The 23,467-nt window shown below is 42.1% G+C and overlaps 1 protein-coding gene and 1 long non-coding RNA gene across 3 annotated transcripts in view; one reads left to right on the top strand and one right to left on the bottom strand.

The window, feature by feature from the left end:
* Nucleotides 1-23,467, bottom strand: part of EPHA8 (EPH receptor A8) — a 1,152,754-nt gene that overhangs the window by 32,646 nt on the left and 1,096,641 nt on the right. Inside the window, exon 13 of the mRNA XM_069240710.1 lies at nt 5,518-5,727. Coding sequence (XP_069096811.1) covers nt 5,518-5,727 — 210 coding nt within the window. The remainder of the gene's footprint in view (nt 1-5,517; nt 5,728-23,467) is intronic.
* Nucleotides 1-23,467, top strand: part of LOC138300869 (uncharacterized) — a 339,248-nt gene that overhangs the window by 233,725 nt on the left and 82,056 nt on the right. The gene's annotated exons all lie outside the window — the stretch shown is intronic.

The following is a 23,467-nucleotide window of genomic DNA, read 5'->3' as shown; positions in this document are numbered from 1 at the left end:
GACTTTAGAACACCTCTGGAAACCAAGAGGAACCTCTGCCTGGAGCAAAGCTGAAGAACTGAGGAAGAAGAGCTGCCCTGCCTGTGACTGTGCTTCGTGGAGCTATCCTGCAGTTGCTACTTCTGACAGAGTAAGACGGCAAAGACAGGACTTTGTGTGCCTTCCATCTTGTGAAGATCTCTAAGGGCTTGATTTAGAGCTTGCCTCCTGTTGTTTGAAGTCTCAGGGACAGCAAATACTTCTCTCTGCCAGCACCTGGAGTTTCTGGAGAGACTCCTACTCTGCCCTTTGGTGCCCATCCAGTTCCTGGGACCCTGAAAGGAGAAGCTGGCAGCCTAAGAGGAAGAAATCCATGCACAGAGCGCCGTGCGGGGAGAAGATCCATGCAACCCCGATCTGCGGCTGAAGAAATGACACGCCGCCGGCTTCGTGGCTGAAAATTGACGCACACCTGCAACGCCACTGAAGAATCGTGGTTTTCAGATCATCGTGCGGCTGGATTTCCGACGCAAACACCGCTGGGCGTGTAAAAACAACGCAAGGCCTGCCCGGACCCGAGAGTGCTGACCGGATCAACACATCACTCTCCTGCAGAGAGAAGAAACGACGCGTCCCGACCCGACAAAAGGAGGAACGATGCAAGGTCTCGCTCGTGAGTGAAATCAACGCATCACTAGCCCTTTTTGACGCACACTCACCCGTGCAGGGTTATTTTTGACGCACCCAAGGTACATTTTCACGCTAACAGTGTTAGTGTGTGTTTAAAACTACATGAAGACTCTTTTTGCTTTTTAATTGATAACTTGACTTGTGTATTGTGGATTTTTTTTGTTTTGGTCTTGTTTTGTTTAGATAAATATTATCTATTTTTCGAAACCCGTGTTGTTCATTTTGTAGTGTTTTCATTAAGTTCCTGCGTGTGTTGGTACAAATACTTTACACCTAGCACTCTGAAGTTTAGTCTACTGCTCGTGCCAAGCTACAAAGGGAGTAGCAGGGGTTAGCTAAGGGAGATTCTCGTTTGACTAGAGTGAGGGTCCTTGCTTGGACAAGGGGTAACCTGACTGCCAATCAAAGACCCCATTTCTAACAGTTCTCTTATGATTTTGAGGATCTAGTTTTTCTGTATTCTGATACTTTCTATGCCGTCATTTAATAGTGCCTTGTAGTTGATTATTATGTTGCTATTTTTACAAACACATTATTGCATTCATACTTTGCTTTCATTAGAGTTAGTAGTAGATTTCTGTTGTACGTGGTTCCAAGTTTTAACCTTTAACTTTATTTCCCAGAAATATTTGTTTTCAATGTATTTATTTCCATCACATTTCTTTCTGGACGTTCCCGCGTATGCCATGCCATCACTTATGTTTCTGAACGTTCCCTGTCCTCAATAAAATCCTCTCCTGTATCCTTTCCTCACATATCTTTGTTAATTAAGGTCTTTCGTGTAGCCCTACTTTACCAATCAGCCCCTTTTTCCTGTTTGTTATTTCATCAAGTTTGCTTTACAATGCATACATGACTTTTAGTTGAGATTGGTTCGAAATCCCATCAAGGGGCTATTCCAATTCATCTATGTGGAATCCGAACAGAGCAAACCTATGCAAAAGGCCCAATAACAATGTGCAGACTCAAAGGCGACCATACAGTCAATACATCATTGGACAGAAAGCTGCAGCCTGCCAGGGCTAGTCACAACAGTAACTCATACTTGAAGTACATTTAGATGCTTAATGTACTCGTTTGAGTAACTTTACTACTTTTTTCTAGTCACAAAATCCAAGAGTAAAGTTACTCAAAAAGTGTAACTTCAATGCCCTGAAAAGAGAATGTAGCCTAATTTGCAAATGTAGTTAAAACTTAAAAAAACACAATAGTAAATCTGCCACCACATATGGCTTACCCTTAGCAGTGCAAACCTCTCTGATGGTGATAAAACATAAAATAAAATCACATAAAAAATATACACATAGAAATAAAAAATATATTCTAAAGTTAAACTGATTTTATAAAAGTAATACATATTTTTAATCTAATTACAGGATATTTTAATAACCTTTTTGTGCATCTCCACATCACAAAATATAGGAAAAATTGTAAAAACCCTACAAAACAATTACAAATACTTTTATGATAAATATCCATGTAGATTAAATGTATATATTAATGTTAAATATCGAACTGTATTACAAATAAAACTACAGCACTATTCACTTAATTTTGAATTGAATATTTAATTGTTGTCAATATAATACATTTAATCAAAACTATTTCAGTTAAATAGAATAAAAATATATACCCACCTAAAGTGAAAAATGTTATTTTATATCATGGCTTAAAAGTTATTGAAAATGATGTATAGAATGCATTAAAATGAAGTAGATATTTTAATAGCACGTATTGTTACATGAAGTGTTAAATGCCAAGAAGCATATTAACATATATTTGAATTCAATTAAACAAGACATACTATTTTTAAAATAAAATTATATTTATTTATTTGTGTAACTATTATATATAATAATGTAATTCAATTTAACATTTTAAAAAAAAAATTCCTATGGGATTTTATTTTAGGGACCTAGCTCTACAATTTATTTTGGGCGAGGGTTGCAATACCAGTGGCTGTCATCGTGTACTGTGACACCCTGGCTCAAAGATAGAGTACTTTACTTCCATTTTGGGTCCCTTGTTGGTTGTAGGAACTATAAAAGTGTAGTTTGCGAATAGTTATGAGTTTGCTCTTTGCTGGATGGGATGATGTCCCTCTCTAAACCCCTTCCTGACCCTTTGTAACTCACCCAATATCACTCGTACTCCCCTAATAACCCCTCCCTTTTATTAATAAGTATTCATAAGTATTTCTCAGTTTCCAGCCACTCTCCTGTGTTCCTCCTATATTTTCTGCTAAAACCTTTATCTAAGGTTCAGAGACTCTGTAGCCATGGCGGAGATCTCTGCACATATAAGTTTTGGAGAGGCAGAAGCATAAACTCAACACCTAGGTTTACGAATAGCATTTTGTAGTATGTTTTGTGACACTACAAAATGTACTACAGAATGCAGTTTGTGAACACGGCCCTGAGAGTGGAGGAGGATGGGTACTTTGTGATGTGGTGCTCTTTAAAGAGGTAGTGTGTCAGTTCTTTCCTAAATTGAAGCAGGATGGGGAAGCGCTGATGGATACAGAAATGTTGTTTCAGACCCTATGTGCATATGTGGATGAGACCTTTACCTGTTATTTTTTATTTTTGAACCTATTTATCTCTATTCCAATGGTGTCAAACTTGAAGGCATATCTACAGAGGTGTATGCTATGCATTTAATCCAGCGAGTTAGTATGCTGGTCATTACAGGTTGTTAAATAATGAAACTAGTTTTTTAGATGGTGCCAGCTATGCAACTCCACTGGATGGAGCCAGTGGAGTTGCATCAGTGTTGGGATGATGCAATCATTTTTCTTCAGGTCCTTAGTGGAGTATGCTTCAGCATGTACGATATCTTAAAAAAGGGTCAGTATGGAGCCTGGTAGTCCATGGAACAGGGTGATGCCAACATCCAGATGAGAAAGTATATGGTTTGAACAGCAGTGCTGTTGTCAGGGAGAAATGATTTTCTCGTTCTTCAGTAGAAAGCGTGGGAACCACGCCATCCGGGGCTGAGTCACTTGAGGATGCTGATAGATCCAGCTATATCAAGAGGCAGATGTTCTTTGGCATCCAGCTCAGAAAGAAGTATTAGAACTGCTTCTGCCACACCACACTTTCCTCAGCGGACAAAACATCAGATTGGGTTTGCTCTTAGGCTTCCTGCTTTACATTAATGAGTGCAGAGTTCAGCACTGTGCACCTGCAGTACATCCTCGGAGCCAGAGTCACAATTGTTTCACTTAAATTGCTACTGATTCTACCCATTGTGCCACTGCCCTTCTGCTCTGAATAAACTACATATGGGACTGCAGTTCCCGTTCTGTTTCTTTCGCTTAGACATAATTGAAGCACGCCCTGCAGTGGTAAACACCATTTTTTTTACGAAGGGCAGCATCCTTTAAAAAAAAAAAAAGAGACCTGCTAATGATGTGTCTCGTTTAACGCCTCTTCCACCATAAGTGATGTATGAGTGATTATTTTCCCCATTCAAGTTCTAATCTTTAGGTTCACTTAGGTTTATCCTCCAAATGTCGCTTTCCTGGTGTCATTCTTCAACGAGCACAATTACCAGAAGATCCAGAAGATGCAGATCACGCTGTTATATTAATAATATTTACCAAAGCCCAGGAAGGTTGAGCGGTGCTAAGAGACTGAAACAAACTACTACAGCTTAAAAGCCAGGAAAGCTACATTTTTTGGTTTGTGGGTGGGAGATGGCCTTAGGTAGTTTAGAAGGGATGGGGAAGGGAGTGTCCCAGAGTGAAGAAGAACGGCCGCCGAGTCTCCAATGGCGGTAAAGAGGGATGGCAAAACGAGACTGAATCACGATGTTCTTTTTATCATCTTGTTTGAAGTGGCGAGTGGGAGTTCGATGCTCAACAGGCAACGGCCATCGTCTTGGCCAGCAAGTTCTACCTGATTTAATATTTGTGTTTCTCCTTTCACTAAAAATAGCTTCCGGTGAGATACAAGCTATTTCTAAGTGGTTCTTGATAACATAATGTACATCTATGTTCTAAACAGAAGGTTCGTCTTTCTTGTTGCTGGGCCCAGCTTTGTCAAAGTTTTCCTATCCTAACCTTCATGAATATACTTAAAGCCTTGATTTTTATTTATTCTCACTAAGCACCTGTCTTTATTTCCTTGTAATTTACTCTTCTCATCAGTACCCCCAGTCTTTGACAGCAGCATGCTTGATAAATATATCCGTCAACATCATCTATACAAAAACCTGGTATACCAATTTATTAAAAATGTTTACCCTATTTCGAAAAGGGAAAACAATTACACGTCGATTGGTCATAACTAATTTGAGATACAACTATGATGGTGAGAAAATATAGTCAAGAACTGACAGTACCTTGTACTTCTTCAAAAATGTTTTAGAGATACTTTTACTCCCAGTTCACCTGAAATACAGATAGTCAATAATCAGTAGTCACTATTATTTGACAGTGGGTAAGAGGCCAGTGTGAACTGATCAAAATTCAGGTATGAAGGGGCAGGCATCGACTTCAATAATTCAGCAGGTCTCTTTATTGTTGTATTGACAGGAAGTACACGAGCGCTAGGACTGACATCTGAGCTACTAGTCATCCTCTAGAAGATGGGTAAGGTACCTAAACAAGAAACATGGAAAACTACTGACCGTGATATACACACTGTTGGCTAAATGGTCACTAGAGTTCAGATCTCCATTGGCTGACATCGACAACCATTCGCTACATTCGCACAAAGCCTAGCAGTAGCCAAGTCTCACCAAACTGTTCCTAACCAGCAGCCAAGTCTCCTCAAACTGTTCCATACTGAATCACCATAGATGATACCACAAACCGAGCCTTAAATATCAAGGGAGCTGACTTACAGTAGTGGTGTAGGCTGCGTCTGGGTCATCTTCCAAGATCCGCGAGAGGCCGAAGTCAGATACTTTGCAGACCAGGTTGCTGTTCACTAGAATGTTTCTTGCTGCTAAGTCTCGGTGAACATATCCCAGGTCAGAGAGATATTTCATGCCAGATCCAATGCCCCTCAACATCCCGACCAGCTGAATAATGGTAAACTGACCATCGTGTTTCTAAGCAAAAATAATAAAAGCAGAAAACAATAAAATATATTTATTTCAGGAGTTATTAATTCAGCCTCTGTAGGTACTGCGGATTAGCCTATCATTTTTTGCACAAATCCATCCACATAACTTGATCGTTTCCATGGGTGCATGTCTATACTTTCTGCCAATATTCTGTGTGTGTGTCCTTAAGTTTTGTTTTCTGAATAAGGATTGAAGCACAACCATCCCAGAGAAACACCTTTATGCTGACCTAAAAGTAAATTCCATTATTTACCCCACCTTAAAAAATCCTCACTCGTTTCGCATTGGAGCATTTTAACAGCTTATACTACAGTTAGTGCAGTAAGTAAACAAGGGCATATAGCACCCAAGGGATAAATGAAATCAGCCACGTCACATCAATCAGCTTGTACCGGCACATACTAAGACCATCCGTATGATCCTTCCTTTTTCCCCTACTCAGAAAGCATTCGTTAATGCGTCATCACATAGGCGTAATTTTACTAAAACGTTGTGCCTTATTTGCATCACAAAAGTGATGCAAATGGAGTGCAAAGCGTTGCAGTGCTCTTTACTGTATTTTCTAACACTAATCATGGCTTGCTTTGGAACCGTAAACCACTACTTTGCAATACTTTGTATTAAGGGGGCATTCGATGGATGTTATACAGGCGTTCACATTCAATCACCATGGGTTTGATGCAAATCTATACTATTACATTTGGTCGGAAGGGATTGAGACCACAACTATATACCTCTTTGAGGCTGGCATAAAGTCTGAGGAAGCTTTCTTTTCTCAAAACATTTCCAACATTGCATGTGTTCTGTACTTCGCATGTGTGCCGCACTGTGCAGCTTACATACAAAAGTGGGAAACTGTGTCTAGGCATAGTATTTTCTACTGGAAATGAACCATAGTAGTACATAACCTATTGTGGCATCACACACCCTTGCACCATGGTGTAAGTGTGTGTGTGTTGGCGCAAGGCAGCCTAAAGCATGTCAGTGGAGGAGGAGAGAGAAACAACATCACATCCTGCATCACCTATCCACTTTTGTGATCCTGCCTTTCTATTCTCCCCTCAAACATTTATATTTTTACTGATCTCAATATTTTACCACATCTCACTATTTATTGTGAAATGCTCTTGCAGCAGATACTCCTCCCTCTTTTGTTTTCTGAAGCATGACAGGCAGACTCATCTGCTCTGCCTTTATTCATACGAATGAACACAGTGTGTTTTCATGCACAAAACTGAATGGATAGCAATGAATTTGTAAGCCTTTATAGGGATTGCATGCACAGAGTACAAGCAATGGAAACCTTAAAACATGTGTTCAACCTCACCAGTTAGACTCTTTGTTCTCTAGGCAGAGCAACCTCATTTGTATTCTAAAAGCACGCTCATCAAATGCAGTCACAATACAATAATTCCCAGCAACCTTTGTTCTTTTTAGCTGAACATTGTAACTAGCATCTTCCAGATCCTTTGAAAACTCCTGCAGATAAACCAAAGTTTGGAACAGTAATTTTAAAAAGAATGATTCCTCTAAAACCTTACCCATTTATAAGCATCATCGAGAGTTATCCATGGGCTTGCTCATGCAAAAAGGGTTTTCAGAAATATATACCACCTAATGTCTAGGCTATGCTACACCCAGACTAGACAAGCAGTACAATGACTGAAAATATTTGAAAGCTCATTGGGTTCATTGCTGCTTCTGGGTAGCCCCACCCCAACAAGAAGTCTCCTGCAGTGCCCCTGGCCACCTGAAACACAGTGAGCCAAATATGTAAATTTTGGGAGCTAACTGTAGGGGTTTATGGGGTGATTGTCACAGTGTCACAGAGACGTAGCACTGCCTTTGATGGTACACGGATATACAGATGTTTCTGTGTCCCACAACCTGGATGGCGTCTTCCTTCCAGTTTCTTATTTTAAAACTGGGTGCTCCCTTCCCTCATCTGGAGTACCTGCATAATGCTGGTGGGTTGTGCAGGAACTCAAGACCGCATGAGCCAAGCCGAGCTGGCTCTGCTCTCCTCCCAGAAGAATGGTTGGTGCCAGCAGAGAAGCCCGCGTGTCTTCTTTCTCTCCTGCCTGCAAGCTGCAGTATGGGAGAAAAGTAACTGGCTTTCCACTTCTCCAGGATAGGGGGGGTGGGTATCTTTTCGGCTGCATGGTGTTCTCTTCCCAAGAACACTGGCCCTCCCACTTGGAGGTTTAGAACCAGGTATGCGCATCATGCCAGTGCAAATTAAATTGCTAGGTCCCTGGCCCCACAGTTTTATGGGCTCCCTGGTGGCATGCAGTAAATTCTGCTTGAGAATTCCTCGATATGGTGTTGTCCAGGAATGCTGTGTATGAGTAGCAGTTGCAAAGCAAAGTATTGTTTCCCAAATTTGGCCATTTGAATGGGTTTTTCTTGTGTTTTGCTCCTATGGGCACAGTCCTGCAATCAGTGGTGTTAGTGTCAGCTAATGTGTACGTTTTGGGAATTTTTAACTACTCAACTTGCAATGGGAGAGAGCCCAGAGCCTTCCCTTTTGCCCCTTTAGGTCCTCTGCCACGTTTTAGGGCTTATTTTGCAGGTTCAGCAACCAGCTCTCTGTTTCTATCAGGAGGAAGCTGCATGTTGCCCAGGACCCACTGTTCAGTCTTGGATCCTGTTAAACTCCTTTTCCCTTAGGTTTTTCTTCAGCAGCACCCCATGATCTTCAAGCTAGGTTATATTGCCTGCACTCCTTGAGTACCACAGCATCCCGGTAACGTGTGTAGCACCTGTCTGTCCAGAAGGAGGCAGGTTGTCACTTTATAGTAGTACCCTCCAACAAACCAGTCCACAGAAGTGTCAAGAAACGCTCTCCCAGAGTATGCGCTCTATTGCTACCAGAAGGAGGGAGTGGCTAGTTCCAACTGCCCTGGATACACAGGTCAAACAGAGTCCAACTAAGAACAAGTCCAAAGTGTCCCACCACTCCAGACTGGTTCATCCACATAGGGTCCTTCCTTTCGTTTCTTATTTAGTTCCCATTGCTGCTCACAGTCTCTCCATTGTGCAAGGAGTTTACAAGTATAGACGGATAGTTCTAGAAAGTTCACAGTTCTGCCCATTCCAAAGATGCCACATTAGTTTTCCACATCTGCACCACTGGCACATCCCCCTGCACAGCATCCTGAGAATTTTCAAGTGAGCAAAATCAATCTTTGATCAGTAAAAGGCCTTTCAGAAACTTTAGCCCCTCCGCCAAATTACACAGTAATCATTTTTTTCACACGGGAGCCCCTTCTGTGACTGGTGCCTGGAATCCTCCTTTTTTTCTGCTACAAAGATCATTACGAGACTTGTCAGTTGGTTTTAGTAAATTAGCCCAAGCAGATTTCTCCACCACCCTCTTCTTCTGCCAGGAGTAGAATAATTGTCTCTAAATGGGCCTTCTGTTTGAGGGATCCTTTAATATACAAGCTAGCTAGCAAAATAATTACCTTTGCCCAGCAGTGTAGTTCAAAGCTTGAATCATATTGAGATCTAACTCAACAAAATGCTGCAACATCCAAAGAATATGAAAGATGCAAATAGGTCCGAATTAATATCATATTTGCACTCTGGACCTTTTTAAACCTAGGAAGAGAGACTTTGGGGCTTATTTACAAGCCTCCAGTGCCAGTGTTGCATCATTTTTTTGATGCAGCGTTGGCTCAAAGCAGTCCCCTACAGTATGCCACATTTACAAACTGGCACAATGGGACATTTGCACCAGTTTGTAAAGCCTTGTGCCACATTATACTGCCACGATTAATGTATGCAAAGTAAGCATTTGAGATTTACAAGATTTCACTGTGTTCGGCGACTTCACTGCGCCAAAAATGTAATGCCTGCTCAGACAAGGAGCTAAACTGATGCAGGACTTTTGTCTATTGTGGCCTCCTCGCATTGCTGAAGAAGCATCATTTCTTTTTTTAACACTAGCCTAGCAATGCGTCATTTTAGCGCCACAGATGCGTCAGAACTTCTTACGCATCTGTGGAAACGTGTGCCATGGAGCTCTGTATTGTATATGCAGCACATCCTTGGCGTTGGTAGGGGTCGCAGGGCAGCGCAATAAATCTGATGATTCGGTGCTAATGTATCACATTCTTGTAAATGAGGCTCTTTGATTTCTAGGTAGAACTAATACAAAGTTGATATTTTTGTGCAACCTTCACCTCCAGTGTGAATACAGTAAAGCACCACAGATGTACAGTAAAGCAATATATATATAGATATTCTATAGTCAACAAGCATTGGCAAAACCAATAGGTCTGGCTTTAACATAGCTGCATTGTCTCACATTATCACCACATGCCCCTCTCAAGCTGGGGGCAGCTGCTTGAAGTCGCTAACAAGACATCAGTCCGGTAAGACATTACTAGATGTCTCTCTTGAATCAAAAGAACTCCTTTAAAAGTATTTTACAAAGATGCAGTTCCTCAAGTCATTACTTCATGTCCCTCTTGATTTAAAAGCAACTGCTTGAAAAATCTCCTACTTGGAAGCAGTGCCAAAAGGCGTTACTAGAAGTCCATCTAGAGTGACAACCAACTCCTGGAAAAGTCCCTCACAAAGCTGAAGGGTATGGTCTCAACATACACATTTACATAGATGCATTTGCTATTCAAGTGATCTATACTGGTTTTATGCAGGCTAAATAAATATGTTAAAGCTGGTTAATGATGTTGAGCCATTATTTCATACATCAATAAATGTCTTTATTGTTATTAAAGACTGTAACGTCATTCTACTACACATAACTACTAGCGACCATTAGTAATTACAACTGCCAACACATTTTTAACTGTATGTGTTTATGGGAATAAACAAAATAAATCTGATTATAGTGAAAACAACCAATAGATTTCCTATGCTAATCTACTGCTGTGGGCTGTGTTACGAGGAAGTAAAAGGTTGAAGAAACTGATCAGTAAACAAATCCGAACATAATACTTCTGCATTTACATATGTATGGATTTTCAATATGAATTTTTAGTAAACTTGAGGGTAACAAGACATGCACAACCTGCAGTATTTAAAGCTCTTATTAAATGTAACTTAAGTCAGATGGAATTGCTTGAACAGCTTTTCATAAAGCAACAATTATTCAAGGGCCTATTTACTATTATTTCACGCAGAGCAGAAGGGGCACTTGCTGAGCAGTGTTGTGTGAAGGGTAGAAAGCAAAAATACTCCATAATTACAAAGGTATGCTGCATTTCTTCTCTGTACTTGTGGTGGCATGCTGTGTGCTGCCTAGCGCCTAAGGAGGCACCCTTGCAACATAGTGCAACGGTGTCTGTGTTACGGGCAGGAGAGTTTTTGTACAGGAAGGTATGCCTTCTTGTACAAAACCAATCCAAAAAGGTATTTCCACTTTCTATGCATGATGCAAAATGCACCACACATAGGCAGAGGCAACAATTAAAAGAAAAGAAAATGTTTCTCCTTGTTACGCCATCTAATAGGAGGCTTACCGATCTTACGCAGTCCCGGGTTTACACACCTTTGTTAACCTGAAGTTGCATCAAATCCATGGATGAATACAGGGGAGTGCCCATGCTCCACCCATGGAATGCCTCTCAGCTCAAAATTTAACGTAACACAGCACAAGCCGCCTCATTGTGTTACACTTGTTTACAAAGCCATGCAAGACTGGGCAAATCACCCTTTGCGTGGCTTTGTAAATACTACTGAAGCCTTTGCATCTTCTTTGTGTTATCTTACATGATGTGAGGAACAGAGCAAAGATTTGGAAAATCTGGGCATAGCTGTCCTTCTCATGTCAGATGCAATTGCTTGAAATGGGGTGTGACTACAACATATACATTTGCAAATTCACTTTTGCTATGCTTAAGATTTGGGCTTTTGCCGTAGGATAAATAAGTATTTAAAAGCTGGTTTTGATGATGAGTCAATATTAAACATTTTATAAATAATTTAATTAGTTAAGACGTGCTAACGCCTTAATATAAATAGGTACTAAAAGTCTCTGGTACAAGTCCCTAATATTATTTTTTTTAATGCTTTTTAATAGGGAGGTATGTATGTGTGATACCAAATTATGTTTGCTTCCAGTGAGGACAGTGTATGGCTGAATTGTTTTCTGCTGTTCATTGTGGTAGGAGGAAGCAAAATGCTAATAAAAGTTGAATACATCAATTAGTGAAGACATTTGACCAATATTCCATATATGTACATTTTTACTGTGAGTTTTTGGAAAGTTGAATCTGACAAGATATTCCCAAATCTACAGTACCACTATCAGTTACTGCATGCCTCTCTCAAGTCAGATGCAACTGCTTCAACCATCTTTCCCAAAATTACAGTACTTTGGTAGTTACTAGATTTCCCTCTGTAGTTATATTCAACTGCTTCAAGTCTTCGCAACCTGCAGTATCTCAAATTGTTACCAAATGTTCCTCTTGACTCAGATGCAACAACTTTAAATTGTCCTTCACAAAGCTGAGGGGGGAGGGGTGGTGGGTAGTTCAACATAAACATTTGAATATACACTTATGATTTTCAGAAGATTAATAAATAGGTCAGAATGGTGGTTTATGAAGATTAGTCAACAATGTGGCTTTCCATTAACTTCATGCTATGGAAGACTGCGGGGATGGCGTGGCCTAGCAGGTGGCTATGTAGGCCACACAGATGAAAAGCTTTGCAGTTATCGCCCTGCCTAACTAATCCACTACATTTATATACCCACCTCCCCCTCCCCCAGTAGGATTCTCACTTAGGGATCAATGGGAACGGCTTGAAATCTGTGCGGATTGCTCACGAGGCATGGACAGCAAATATAGGTGCAGCACCCACCGGTGGCCTTCTGCAGTCTGACTTCATGCCGTGATGCCATGCTTGAGTAGTGAAGTGGCGCTGACAGCGCAGCCTATGTGATGAACTGATGAGCAGTCACCGGACTCTACCAGGGCCAGTGGAGCAAGGTTGACACCCCACCACACCAGCAGTGCGGAGCAGACAATTCTTTCTCCACTACAGCTGCGGATCGATAGTGGCTGCAAGGGCCATGCACATGTGATAGTGACGAGCAGATGGGATGTGAACCTAGCTAGGAAGAAGCACCAGGAAGCGCTCACTGTTCTTACTCCCACCAACCGTCTAATACCACTTCTAGTCACGAACTACGATATTAAGTATGGTATGTGCTGTAGGGACATGTGTTACTGTGGTAGCCTACCAGATCTGCCTGGTTGCAGGCTGTACTTTTCCCACCGTTCTCCCTTTTTCTGCACAGCGCTCCTCGAGAATGCCGGATCACTCACTTTAGGGACCCAGGCATCCTCTGCTTGATTAAAGCTTGTCAAGAGGATGGGGAAGCCCCGAGGAGAGAAAATCCCAGACCAGGAAGACTGCACGGACATGGGGGAGGAACAAGCTACATCACACGTTGGGACACTGGTGACCACCCTGTATGAGCAGTCTGGGAAATTTGAGGCAATTCTCCAAGCCATAAAGGAGGTTCAAGCCACTCTTGAACCCAAACTTGATGTGATAGCTATGTCCGCTGGCCTGCGATGTGTGGACCATAAGAAGCCTGCTGACAGGGTACAAAACACTGCATCAGCGCTTGCCACAGTGCGTCCTATGTTAAAAGATATGCAGATGCAGCTGCAGGGCTGGCCGAAGGCAGTCCAGTTGCTCAGCTTCAAAGCAAATGATGAGGAAGGGAGATCATGCAGAAATAATATACATATCATTGGTCTTCCTGAATGTGTGGAGGGACATAGCATGGAGCTGTAGCTAGAGAAATGGATAGTAGAGACGGTACTGGATGATAAACAGTCTACATTTGTCTCTGTTGAGTGCGTGCAGAGAGCACCTGGATATGCTCTAGTGCCAGGGACACCTCCCAGACCTGTGGTTGCATGCTTCCTTAATTGTAGACCACATCCTTCAAACTTCCAGGAACAAAGGTCCATGGAAAGTGGAGGACTGTACCGTAAACAATTCCTGGATTACTCAGCAGAGGTACCAAGGCAATGAACCTTCTACCTCATGATTAAACATCGCCGGCAACAAATTAATCTCTGCTGACTCCTCCTTATAGCCAGCTAAACTACAGATAATCAGTAGGGATAACATGCATTTTTTCAAGACACCTGCTGAGGTACACACTTGGCTAGAATTGGAGGGAGGAAAGGATTTGTCAGACAAAAGCAGAAAGATGGCCCTTACCAGGTCCACAGATGTAGGTGATTCAAGAAACTGCAGAGTCGTCCCACACGTCAACAGACAGCCAGAGAATGGGCAATGTAGAGGAAGATATTGAGCTGAGAGCCCGCCCAGTCATGGATTAGGCAAGGAGTGATAGGGACTCCCAGAAATCCAGGGATGGTCTTGAAATTGATGAGTTATCACCGATTGAACTGGAACTAAGAAATGGTACTGACATCACTCTGATGACTGTAGACATGGTGCATTAACTTTTGATGCTTATATCCTTTTTGAGGTTGGTGTGTGGCTTAGGCAACATAGGGGTATCGTACTCTACCTCTACAAGGGAAGAAGTAAGCACTGTGCTCAAACAATTGCCACTGTTTTTTTTAGGCTGGGCAATCAACTGCAAGCTTGCTTTAAAGTACATTGGCAAATGTGGGTACCCACATGTACCAACATGGACTTTATGCTCTGCACACTTTTGTGATGCCAGTTTGTTGGCGAGGTAGTTCTTCAAGCCTTGACCTGGGATGGGGACTTGGGTGCGTTAGAAATTGGGATTCAGGTTGGCAAGCAGTAATCACAATCCTACTCAGGGTGAGATAGACACACCATATATTAACCTGTGCTCACTCTCTGGTAGCTTGGCACATAGCAGGCAGGCTCAACTTAGGAGGCAATGTATAAAGTATTTGTGCAACACATAAAACACTAACACAGTGAAAACACTATACAAAAAATATTCCACACCAGGTTACAATGGTGGACCATAATTTAATGAACAAAACAAGTTCAAAACAACAAAAAGCCAATAAGTAGAAGTTGAGATATATTATTTTTAAGAAGATCTGCAAACATTGTGCTTAGAAGCTTTAAGCACCAACCTGGACTATCTGGTTGCCCTAGGCTGGTGTTAAATCTGAAAAGTCAAGCCAACTGCAATGGAGCACAGGTCGGATACAGAGACCAACCTTGTCCCACTGAAAAAAGTACCTTTTGGATGGAGGATGCATCAATGTTGGAGACCTGATGCAAGGAGCAGAGGAAGCGATGTGCAGGTTTATGATGCCTGCAGTCAGGGATGTGTCGTTGGTGAACCCTTGGCACATTGTCCCAAATGTAGAAATTGATCGGTCCTCTTTGCCCCCGGCAGAAGCACAATCGATAGCAGAAACACAACATTTGGCCCAGTGGATGAACGACTCGCCACTGATGGATATTTGGTGGGATCAGCACCCAATGGATAGAGAATACTCATTTACTCAGGGGTAAATTTTGCGGAAAATTGTGGGATGACATTCAATGAGCAAGTGCCAAGGGATGCTTTCAAAGTAGTAATAGCGGGACATTTCATACACACAACCCATGGAATAAAGTGGACTGTGGTGGGTGAACAGAGTCATCTTGATGACTGCCTGCATACACTTGAAATTGAGGCAGTGGTACAACAACTGGCAGTCGATATCTGAGCAGGTGGCAGAGTGAATACCGAATGCTGCTACACCGTTCGGGCACCCTAGAATCTAGAAATTACACTTCCAGACAACATGCAGAGGGGAAAAAGGCAAGCAGAATGTTGGCATGGCTCCAAAAATCAGAGATCCATGTATCCTGATAAGGGCTATCTGAGGTGATCAGGATCTGCTTGTTAACACCCACAGGGGGATTAATGAGGCCTTCCAGAATTATTACACAGGGTTGTATAACACACCACTAGAGTTGATAGTAACTGACCTACTTAGAGAGCATCCCTCGACTGAGGTGCAACCCACCATATTTCTTTCATTACAGGTAATTCTAACGCACGGGGCACACTGGCCGGCAGTCACTTGCCTTTATGTATCCCAGTTGCAGCCATTGGGATTGAGCATGTGGCCACTAAAAGACTAGTATGAGCAGAGCTTGGGTGCAATATTCAGTGACAAAAAGTGGACTGCACATCTGGAATATGTTAAAAGGCTTTCCAGGATTTCTAGGTATAGAATCACACAATTTAATTATATTCTCGACACATACTGAACTCCGAGGCGGATAGGACATCTATCCTGAGGCATTCATCAAATGCCCTAGATGTAATGAAAATGGAAACGATTTTCTGCACATGGTGTGGCGGTACTCAATTGTCTTTTTGCGCCACCGTTGCTTCATTTCTTTTTTGACACAACGTGGTGCAAGTAGTGCTCTACACTGCTCAACTTTTACAAACTGATGATTGGGCCCAATGCATCAGTTTGTAAAGCATTGCATCACATTATACCTGCTCCAGGTATAATGTATGCAAGGTAGGCAATCCTGCAGGAAAAGCCACACAGAACTGATGCAGTGAAACTTACAATTTTTCACTGTGCCATTCTGCAACTTCACTATGTTAGAATTTTATTGCCTGCTTAGATCAGATGTAAAACTGATGCAGGGCTTTTCTCAATAGGGGCTTCCTGGCACTGCTGGATGAACGTCATTGTTGACACTAGTCCAGCAATGTGTGAGTTTAGCACCACAGATGCATCAGAATTTCTAATTCATTTGTGAAAACGTGCGCTATGGAGCTCTGTATTGTCAATACAGTGCATTCATGGCAGTGTTAGGGGAATTTAGGGCAGCACAAGAAATCTGACCCATCAGAGCTGATATGTCAGAGATTTTTGTAAATGAGGCTCTTTGCTCTGGGAGGTGGTGCTTCTTAGGCTGACGGAAATGACTTGAAGGGCCATGCAGAAGGAACCTGAAGTATTCCGGCTAGGACTGATGGCTAGGCCGAAGCCGTTCAAACATGCATGCTCTTTTATAGATTTGTCTTTGCTGCTGGCAAAATGGCGTAGTGCCATGGCCTGGAAGGCAGCGAGCATGCCCTCCTTTAGGGACTGGTTGAACAATACGTTAAAATGGTCGCAGGCGGAGATCACTGCAACAACACTTTCTTCTGGCACGGTGAGAGTGAGAGAGTGTTTTAAAGAGTGGGACAAATATCTGGAGGGATTGGAGGCGAAGTCTGACACCAGACCACCCTGAAAATATAGACTTGCTAACTGTACTATCACCACATGTGACTAGGTACTTTGTATGAACAAGTGGCAGGGCAATGCAGTGCACATGTAATCGCTGGGTGTTCTGATGTTCCTGACCTGTTCATGGCTCGTGCTCTCAGCTAATCACTAGTGCTCCATTTTCACCTCACATGAGAGGTTAGATTGTCAGTGAGGCGTGTTTGAATTTAGATGGGGCAATGTTTCCAGCAGGATTGTTTAGCCGTTCAACTGTTTATTTTGTATGTTACCCCCTTTCTTTCCCTTTTTTTCTTTTTCTTTATATAGTCTGGTAACCTATTGTCTTCCGTGCTTCACGCGGTGTCTTATTTATTCTTCTCACTTATTGGCAGTTCATGGTACTGAATCTGCATACACAGCACCTGAAATGATTGATACATGTTCATTTTTGTAGGCACTGAACTCATAGTTGTATTGATGCTAATTGGGGTAAACCCCCTATGCTGGATGAGTTATTTGTCAACCAATTGTTTATGCAATCTCATGTGTTGGAATGTATATGCTTTATGTTGTCTGACAAACAAATTCAAGAAAAGCTTAATAAAAACATTAAATATAAAAAAATGGAAGACTGTAATAGCAACCTACTATAAATATGTACAGGAAGTAACTGGAAAATAAAAGTGTTTTAAAAGTTTTAATTTTGGGGAGGTGTTTAATTTATTTTCTTAAGATGGTTCTATACCTGTGCAACAGCAAAAAACAGTCACTGAAAGTTAAGTCAGGTAAAGGTTTAGGTTGATCTATGCTTGTTTTATGGTGTAAAGAAGTATATTTTGAGTCATATGTGAACAAACCAATGGCCACAAAGGGCGTTGAGTAAATCTTCTCAATATATATGTATTTTCACTCTGATTTTTCTGGAAAACATGAGGTTGACAAGACAGCTAAAGCCATCAGTAGACCAGACCTAAAAAGAAATAAGCAGGTTTCTTTTTGGATGTCCGATCATATGTTAAGGTCTGCAACAGCCATACTCAATTTATTAAAGGTCCTATCTGTACCAGGCTACTTCTGGGCAGATACCAAGCTGTTTTAGACAGTAATCCCACTCACACAGCCTGCAAAAGTGTGTACATTCATGTGCTTGATTTTGTAGTTTTGTACATTTGATAGACGCACTTTTCTTAGATGCAGCACATTAGTGCCCGTGTGCAAGGCTTGGGTGCATGAAGGCTTCCTTATCCATCAATGGATGAATGTGAACCCTGCCACCATTTTGATGAACCTTCATGTAGTTTTAAGACACCTTGAAGCCATCCCATCTGTTTCTTACCAATGATAGAAAGTGCCTTCAAAATAGCCAGCGCCTGTTTATCGTTCTTTGAATAGTAGTCTGAGTTTTGCCAGTTTCTCAGGAATATTATTTGAGATAAACAATGGCCTGTTTGAGAATAAAAGAGTAGTTTATCTGCGATGCACTATCATGGTTTTCAAAGACCATGCTCTGAGCAGGTGGGCACATGTGCTGGGTGGACTCATGTGCTGACTGTTTTGAACTCTTCCAGACCGCAACTACACATACAAGATGGTACTTACTCTCTTGATAGACACCACCATCCCATTAAATCAAACTCCCCTGGGAGTGTCTGCGCTCGTCTCGTGGTCGACAAGGTTTCTGGAGGTGCATCTTTGGGTGCAACAGTTGTTCACAAGGATGCTCAGTTTGGACAATGAGAGTGGAGCCAGAGGGACAGAAGTAAAAAAACGTCAATACCCAGGTGGCAGTGATGCAAAGAAGGGCACAAAGACCAACTGGCTATCTGCATTTCCAGAGCTACCCCTACTGCTGATTTGCTACCCATTGGCTGAGATAGTGCATCACACCCAATTTCAAAGCAGACACAAGAGCAATGCGTCTAGTAGTTTGCACAGAACCACTGGCAGAGACTGAGCACCATCAGTACTCCCCGCAGACCATAAGTTCAGCCTGACCGCACAGTGGAAGACAGACACAAACACAACGATGGAGAAGGACTACAGAGCTGTTCTACAGAACTGTTCTGGTAAACCGCCATGCTGGAGTAAGGAAACTTCGAGGCCACAGAAAGGAGATGCAAAAAAATATCACTAACGCTAACGTCACAAGCAGAGTCCTCTGCGCAGAGTACAATTCAGCGTAAAGATAATAGTTGGTAGCCGTAGCTATAATGCCGCATTCTTTGGGGTTATTCTTCCAGCGCTGCTCGACAGAGACCAGCGGTTATTTTAAACTGTAGGAGAATGGTATTTATGACAGTCTGATTAGTTGAACGTCCTACTCAGAGCCTCATTTAGAGATATGTCCTTCGCGGCATCTGTTTCACAGCGCAGGTTTTGGCAACAGGGAGAAAACTCCCAAACCAAAATGGCCACTGCGAAAACAATAGCACAAAATAACATAATAACACTTAAAAGAATCTCACTTAAAGAAAATGTCAGAATGAAACAGAGTGGGGCAAATGTGAAAAAGATGAAGCATGGCAAATGAAGAGGCTATGGGGCATATTTATACTCCGTTTGCGCCGGAATTGCGTCGTTTTTTTTACGCAATTTCGACGCAAAACTAACTCCATATTTATACTTTGGCGTTAGACGCGTCTAGCGCCAAAGTCCATGGAGTTAGCGTCATTTTTTGGCGTGGACACCTACTTTGCGTTAATTATATGCAAGGTAGGCGTTCCCGTCTAAAAAATCGACTCCGAGGCATGTGCGTCGGATTTACACTCCCGGGCAAAAATCACGCCCGGGAGTGGGCGGGTCAAAAAAAATGACGTACGGCCGCTTTTGCGCCGTTATTTTAGCGCCTGCAAAAGGCAGGCGTTAAGGGACCTGTGGGCTCTGAAGGAGCCCAGAGGTGCCCTCCCATGCCCCCAGGGACACCCCCTGTCACCCTTGCCCACCCCAGGAGGACACCCAAGGCTGGAGGGACCCATCCCAGGGACATTTAGGTAAGTTCAGATAAGTGTTTTTTTTTTAAAAAAATTGTGGCATAGGGGGGCCTGATTTGTGCCCCCCTACATGCCACTATGCCCAATGACCATTCCCAGGGGACATAAGTCCCCTGGGCATGGCCATTGGGCAAGGGGGCATGACTCCTGTCTTTGCTAAGACAGGAGTCATTTCTATGGGGGTTGGGAGTCGTAAAAAATGGCGCAAATAGGGTTGAGGTGAAAAAATTGCCTCAACCTGACTTGCCCCATTTCTTGATGCCCAAGCTCCATTTTCCCCTACGCCGGCGCTGCCTGGTGTACGTCGTTTTTTTTAACGCACACCAGACGGCGCCGGCGGCTAACGCCGGCTAACGTCATTCAATAAATACAGCGCCCGCATGGCGCTTCAGAATGGCGTTAGCCGGCGCTAATTTTTTTGACGCAAAACTGCATTGGCGCAGTTTTGCGTCAAAAAGTATAAATATGGGCCTATGCGTCTTTCTGTTATCCACACGACGCCCAAAGTAAACAAAACACAAACACTTAAAATACGTTTTTGTTCTACAGTAAACACAAGGTAATAGTCACAGGATAGGATGGAGTCGGAGCAATTCAAAGAAAAACAAACAGAAAAAAAACCTTAGGCCCATATTTATACTTTTTTAGTGCTGCATTTGTGTTTTGTAAGTTTGCGCCAGTTTTGCATCAATAAATGACGCAAATGCGGTGCTAAAAATTATTAATATGGGCCTTAGTGCGTCAGACAAGAAACTGAGCAGGTTGTGCGGCCACAATGATGAACAAACGGAAAGTAAAAAAAAAAGTGCGTCAGACAAATGATAAAAGGAAAGCAGAAAAATCACCTGCACATGTTGTGAGAAAATTCCTAGCCAGTTAGGAATATTTATTTTTGTTTTTCAAAAACAATCTCCTGCTTTTGGATTTGTTCCTGAAAAACAAAATACTTTGCAGAGTGGCCTCATTAAATATGGCAGCCTCTCAGCAAAGCTACGGTGCTTGAAGAGAAGAAACTGTTGGCAAAGGTATCTCTGTCGGGAGGGTGGTGATCGCTAAACATGGCGGGCTGTAGTCTGCCATCTGCTGCTGAGCAAATCCCTGCACTGCCCTGACAGAAGAGACTGAAGCCTACCACACTCTCACTAAGCCCTTACATAATTTAACCTGGCTTCTTAAATGCTTAATAAGCTCAGATAAACTCATTTACAGGAAAACACGCTTTGGAAATACTTCTCTTTGTGGAAATTTGCAGGCAATACCTTTGTAGAAGAGTTAGGAAATAATTTTCTTTGTGTGAATTTGCAGGCAATACCTTTGTAAAATATCTGTAGATCCATAATACTTTATAGAATATGCACAGACTCTGGTTACTTTGCACAATTCTAAATATGTATTTTTCATTCAAGGAATTAAAATTACATTCTTTATTAGTATTACGTTTTAGCATGATTTCAGCTTTTTCTGCTTTATTGTTTTTGAAAGAATAATGAATCGTAATTTTGCTTTTCATCCACCACGTCGTTTAGGAAATGAAAGCATGCCCATTATAAGAAAGTGAATTATTAATTGGGGTGATTGATAGTCCACCTCAAGTAATAAAGCCACTGACCTGTTAGGGATAGTCAATAATTTAAACCTTAGCTCAGCCCCTGGTCGCAATGACACAGAGCAGAGTAGTACATAGAGAAAAAGTATGAAGCATTTATTAGTACCAACACGGTTAAATGCGGGAGACACAACACAATAAAATCCCACTGCAATTTCAACAACAGAGAAATATTTAATAAGCAGGGAGACATGATTGTGTTAAAGATTTAAATATAAATAACACCACAAAATACTAAATGCCAATGATAGTTCATTGGAGCAGTAGATGTGGACCTAGGTCCGATTTGAGGCCAGCTACAATGGAGCCCCAGTTGTATGTACAAAGTTGAGCAGTCCCATTTCAGAAAGCACATTTGTCACTTTGCTTGAAGAAAACATAAAAAGTTCTTATACGTCCCAGTGCATAATGGGAGTGCAGGGGTCTTTGAGTGAGACAAAGTTGAAATTCAATCTGAATTCAATGAAACTGCGGTCAAAAGCTTTTACTGGTGGCTCCAGCTGAAGCTCTGGAGTGCTGGAGCAAAAGTTTTAGAAAGTTTTGATACTTTCTCCTGATACCCAAACAACCACATGGTTACACTTCGAATGCCCCTTGACCTCAGGGAAGGGGCTTAGAAACATTTAGAGACTCACAGGGATCAGGCAGAGGCCAACAACATTGTCGAGTCCAGGTCTAGTTCCAGTTGCTCCAGGTCAGCAGAACACTTTATGAAATGGCCTCTTTTGTCTGTGTAGTTACCCAGGAGCTCAGCCAACTGAACCCTGGAGTCCACCTGTTTGTCCTGGGTGCAAGTGGAAGCAAGTCCAAAACTTCTGGTCTCCTCACAGGTCTCAAACAGCAGGTGCAGTCCTTCTTCTTTTCTCACACAGGTCCATAAAGTGTTCCAAGGGTGGTGCATTTGGTTTCCATATTTATCCCTGGCACTAGCTAGTGGTTGGCTGTGACTCCTGGCTGTTCCCTAACCAATGGGATAAAAGTTCCCTGGGGCAACCCTACCCACTTCTTCAGCAGTTCATTTTTGCGCTACTGCAAACAATACCACAATGCACCAGAATTTCAAAATCGAAGTTGGATAAAGCCTTCCCCACTTGTGCACAGCTTGTGTGCCCACACAGAGGTGGGATCAGGGAAATGAGCACACCAGTGCAGGGGAGAGGACAGACATGTGCTGTATCTTGTAGATGTAATGCATGTCTGTCCATGTATCTACTCTAAACCAATTTCAGGGTAGCCTCCCTCCCACTGGGTTGGTGCCAAACTCATTATGGGGAAAAGGTTCCCTTACACACATTTGTAATTACTTTTCAGGTTTAAAGAAGTTCTTCTTGCAAAGGGAAGAAAAACTCTTGTCCACACCAAGGCCCTTCTTACTTCTGTGGGAGCAATGTTCACATCTAGTGCACACCTCATTCTGCCTACGTACAGTCCAGGCAGTTGCCAGAGATCTAAAGCAAATTAGTCTTCAGCTGTGTCAAGCAGGGTAAATGTAACTTTCAATATATTACATTTTCCATATATTTATTAAAATCTGAATTCACTTTTAGATCGGATTTTTATTAAACATACAAATATGTTTTTGAATGGAGTCTGTAACTGATACAAATGTTAGAGAATTAAGTGTACAATCTACACTTTGACTTTTCCCATGTGCCTGTTACAGCCTGACCAGCAACAATGTCACCTTTTGGTCTAGTCACAATTGGAAGGTCAAATCTTGTATCACACATGTTCCCTTCTTAAATATCCTACACCCTTCCTTGCTATTGTAGTAGAGATTACAATAGGTGCTGCAGCACACAGGTGGTATATAACTTTAGATGGCATGGGTGCAGTCTCTACCCTATATATAAGGGCCTTATAGAAGAGTTAAACATATTAGTCAAGAATTAGCCTATTTCTACATGCTATGGGGTCATAGAGCATATACTTTTGCCGTAAGCAGCAAT

This window comes from Pleurodeles waltl, chromosome 6 (genome assembly GCF_031143425.1).
Source record: "Pleurodeles waltl isolate 20211129_DDA chromosome 6, aPleWal1.hap1.20221129, whole genome shotgun sequence".
Classification (NCBI taxonomy): Eukaryota; Metazoa; Chordata; class Amphibia; order Caudata; family Salamandridae; genus Pleurodeles; species Pleurodeles waltl.
The sequence above is the reverse complement of the archived record's forward strand: the minus strand, read 5'-3'. Positions and strand labels throughout refer to the sequence as shown.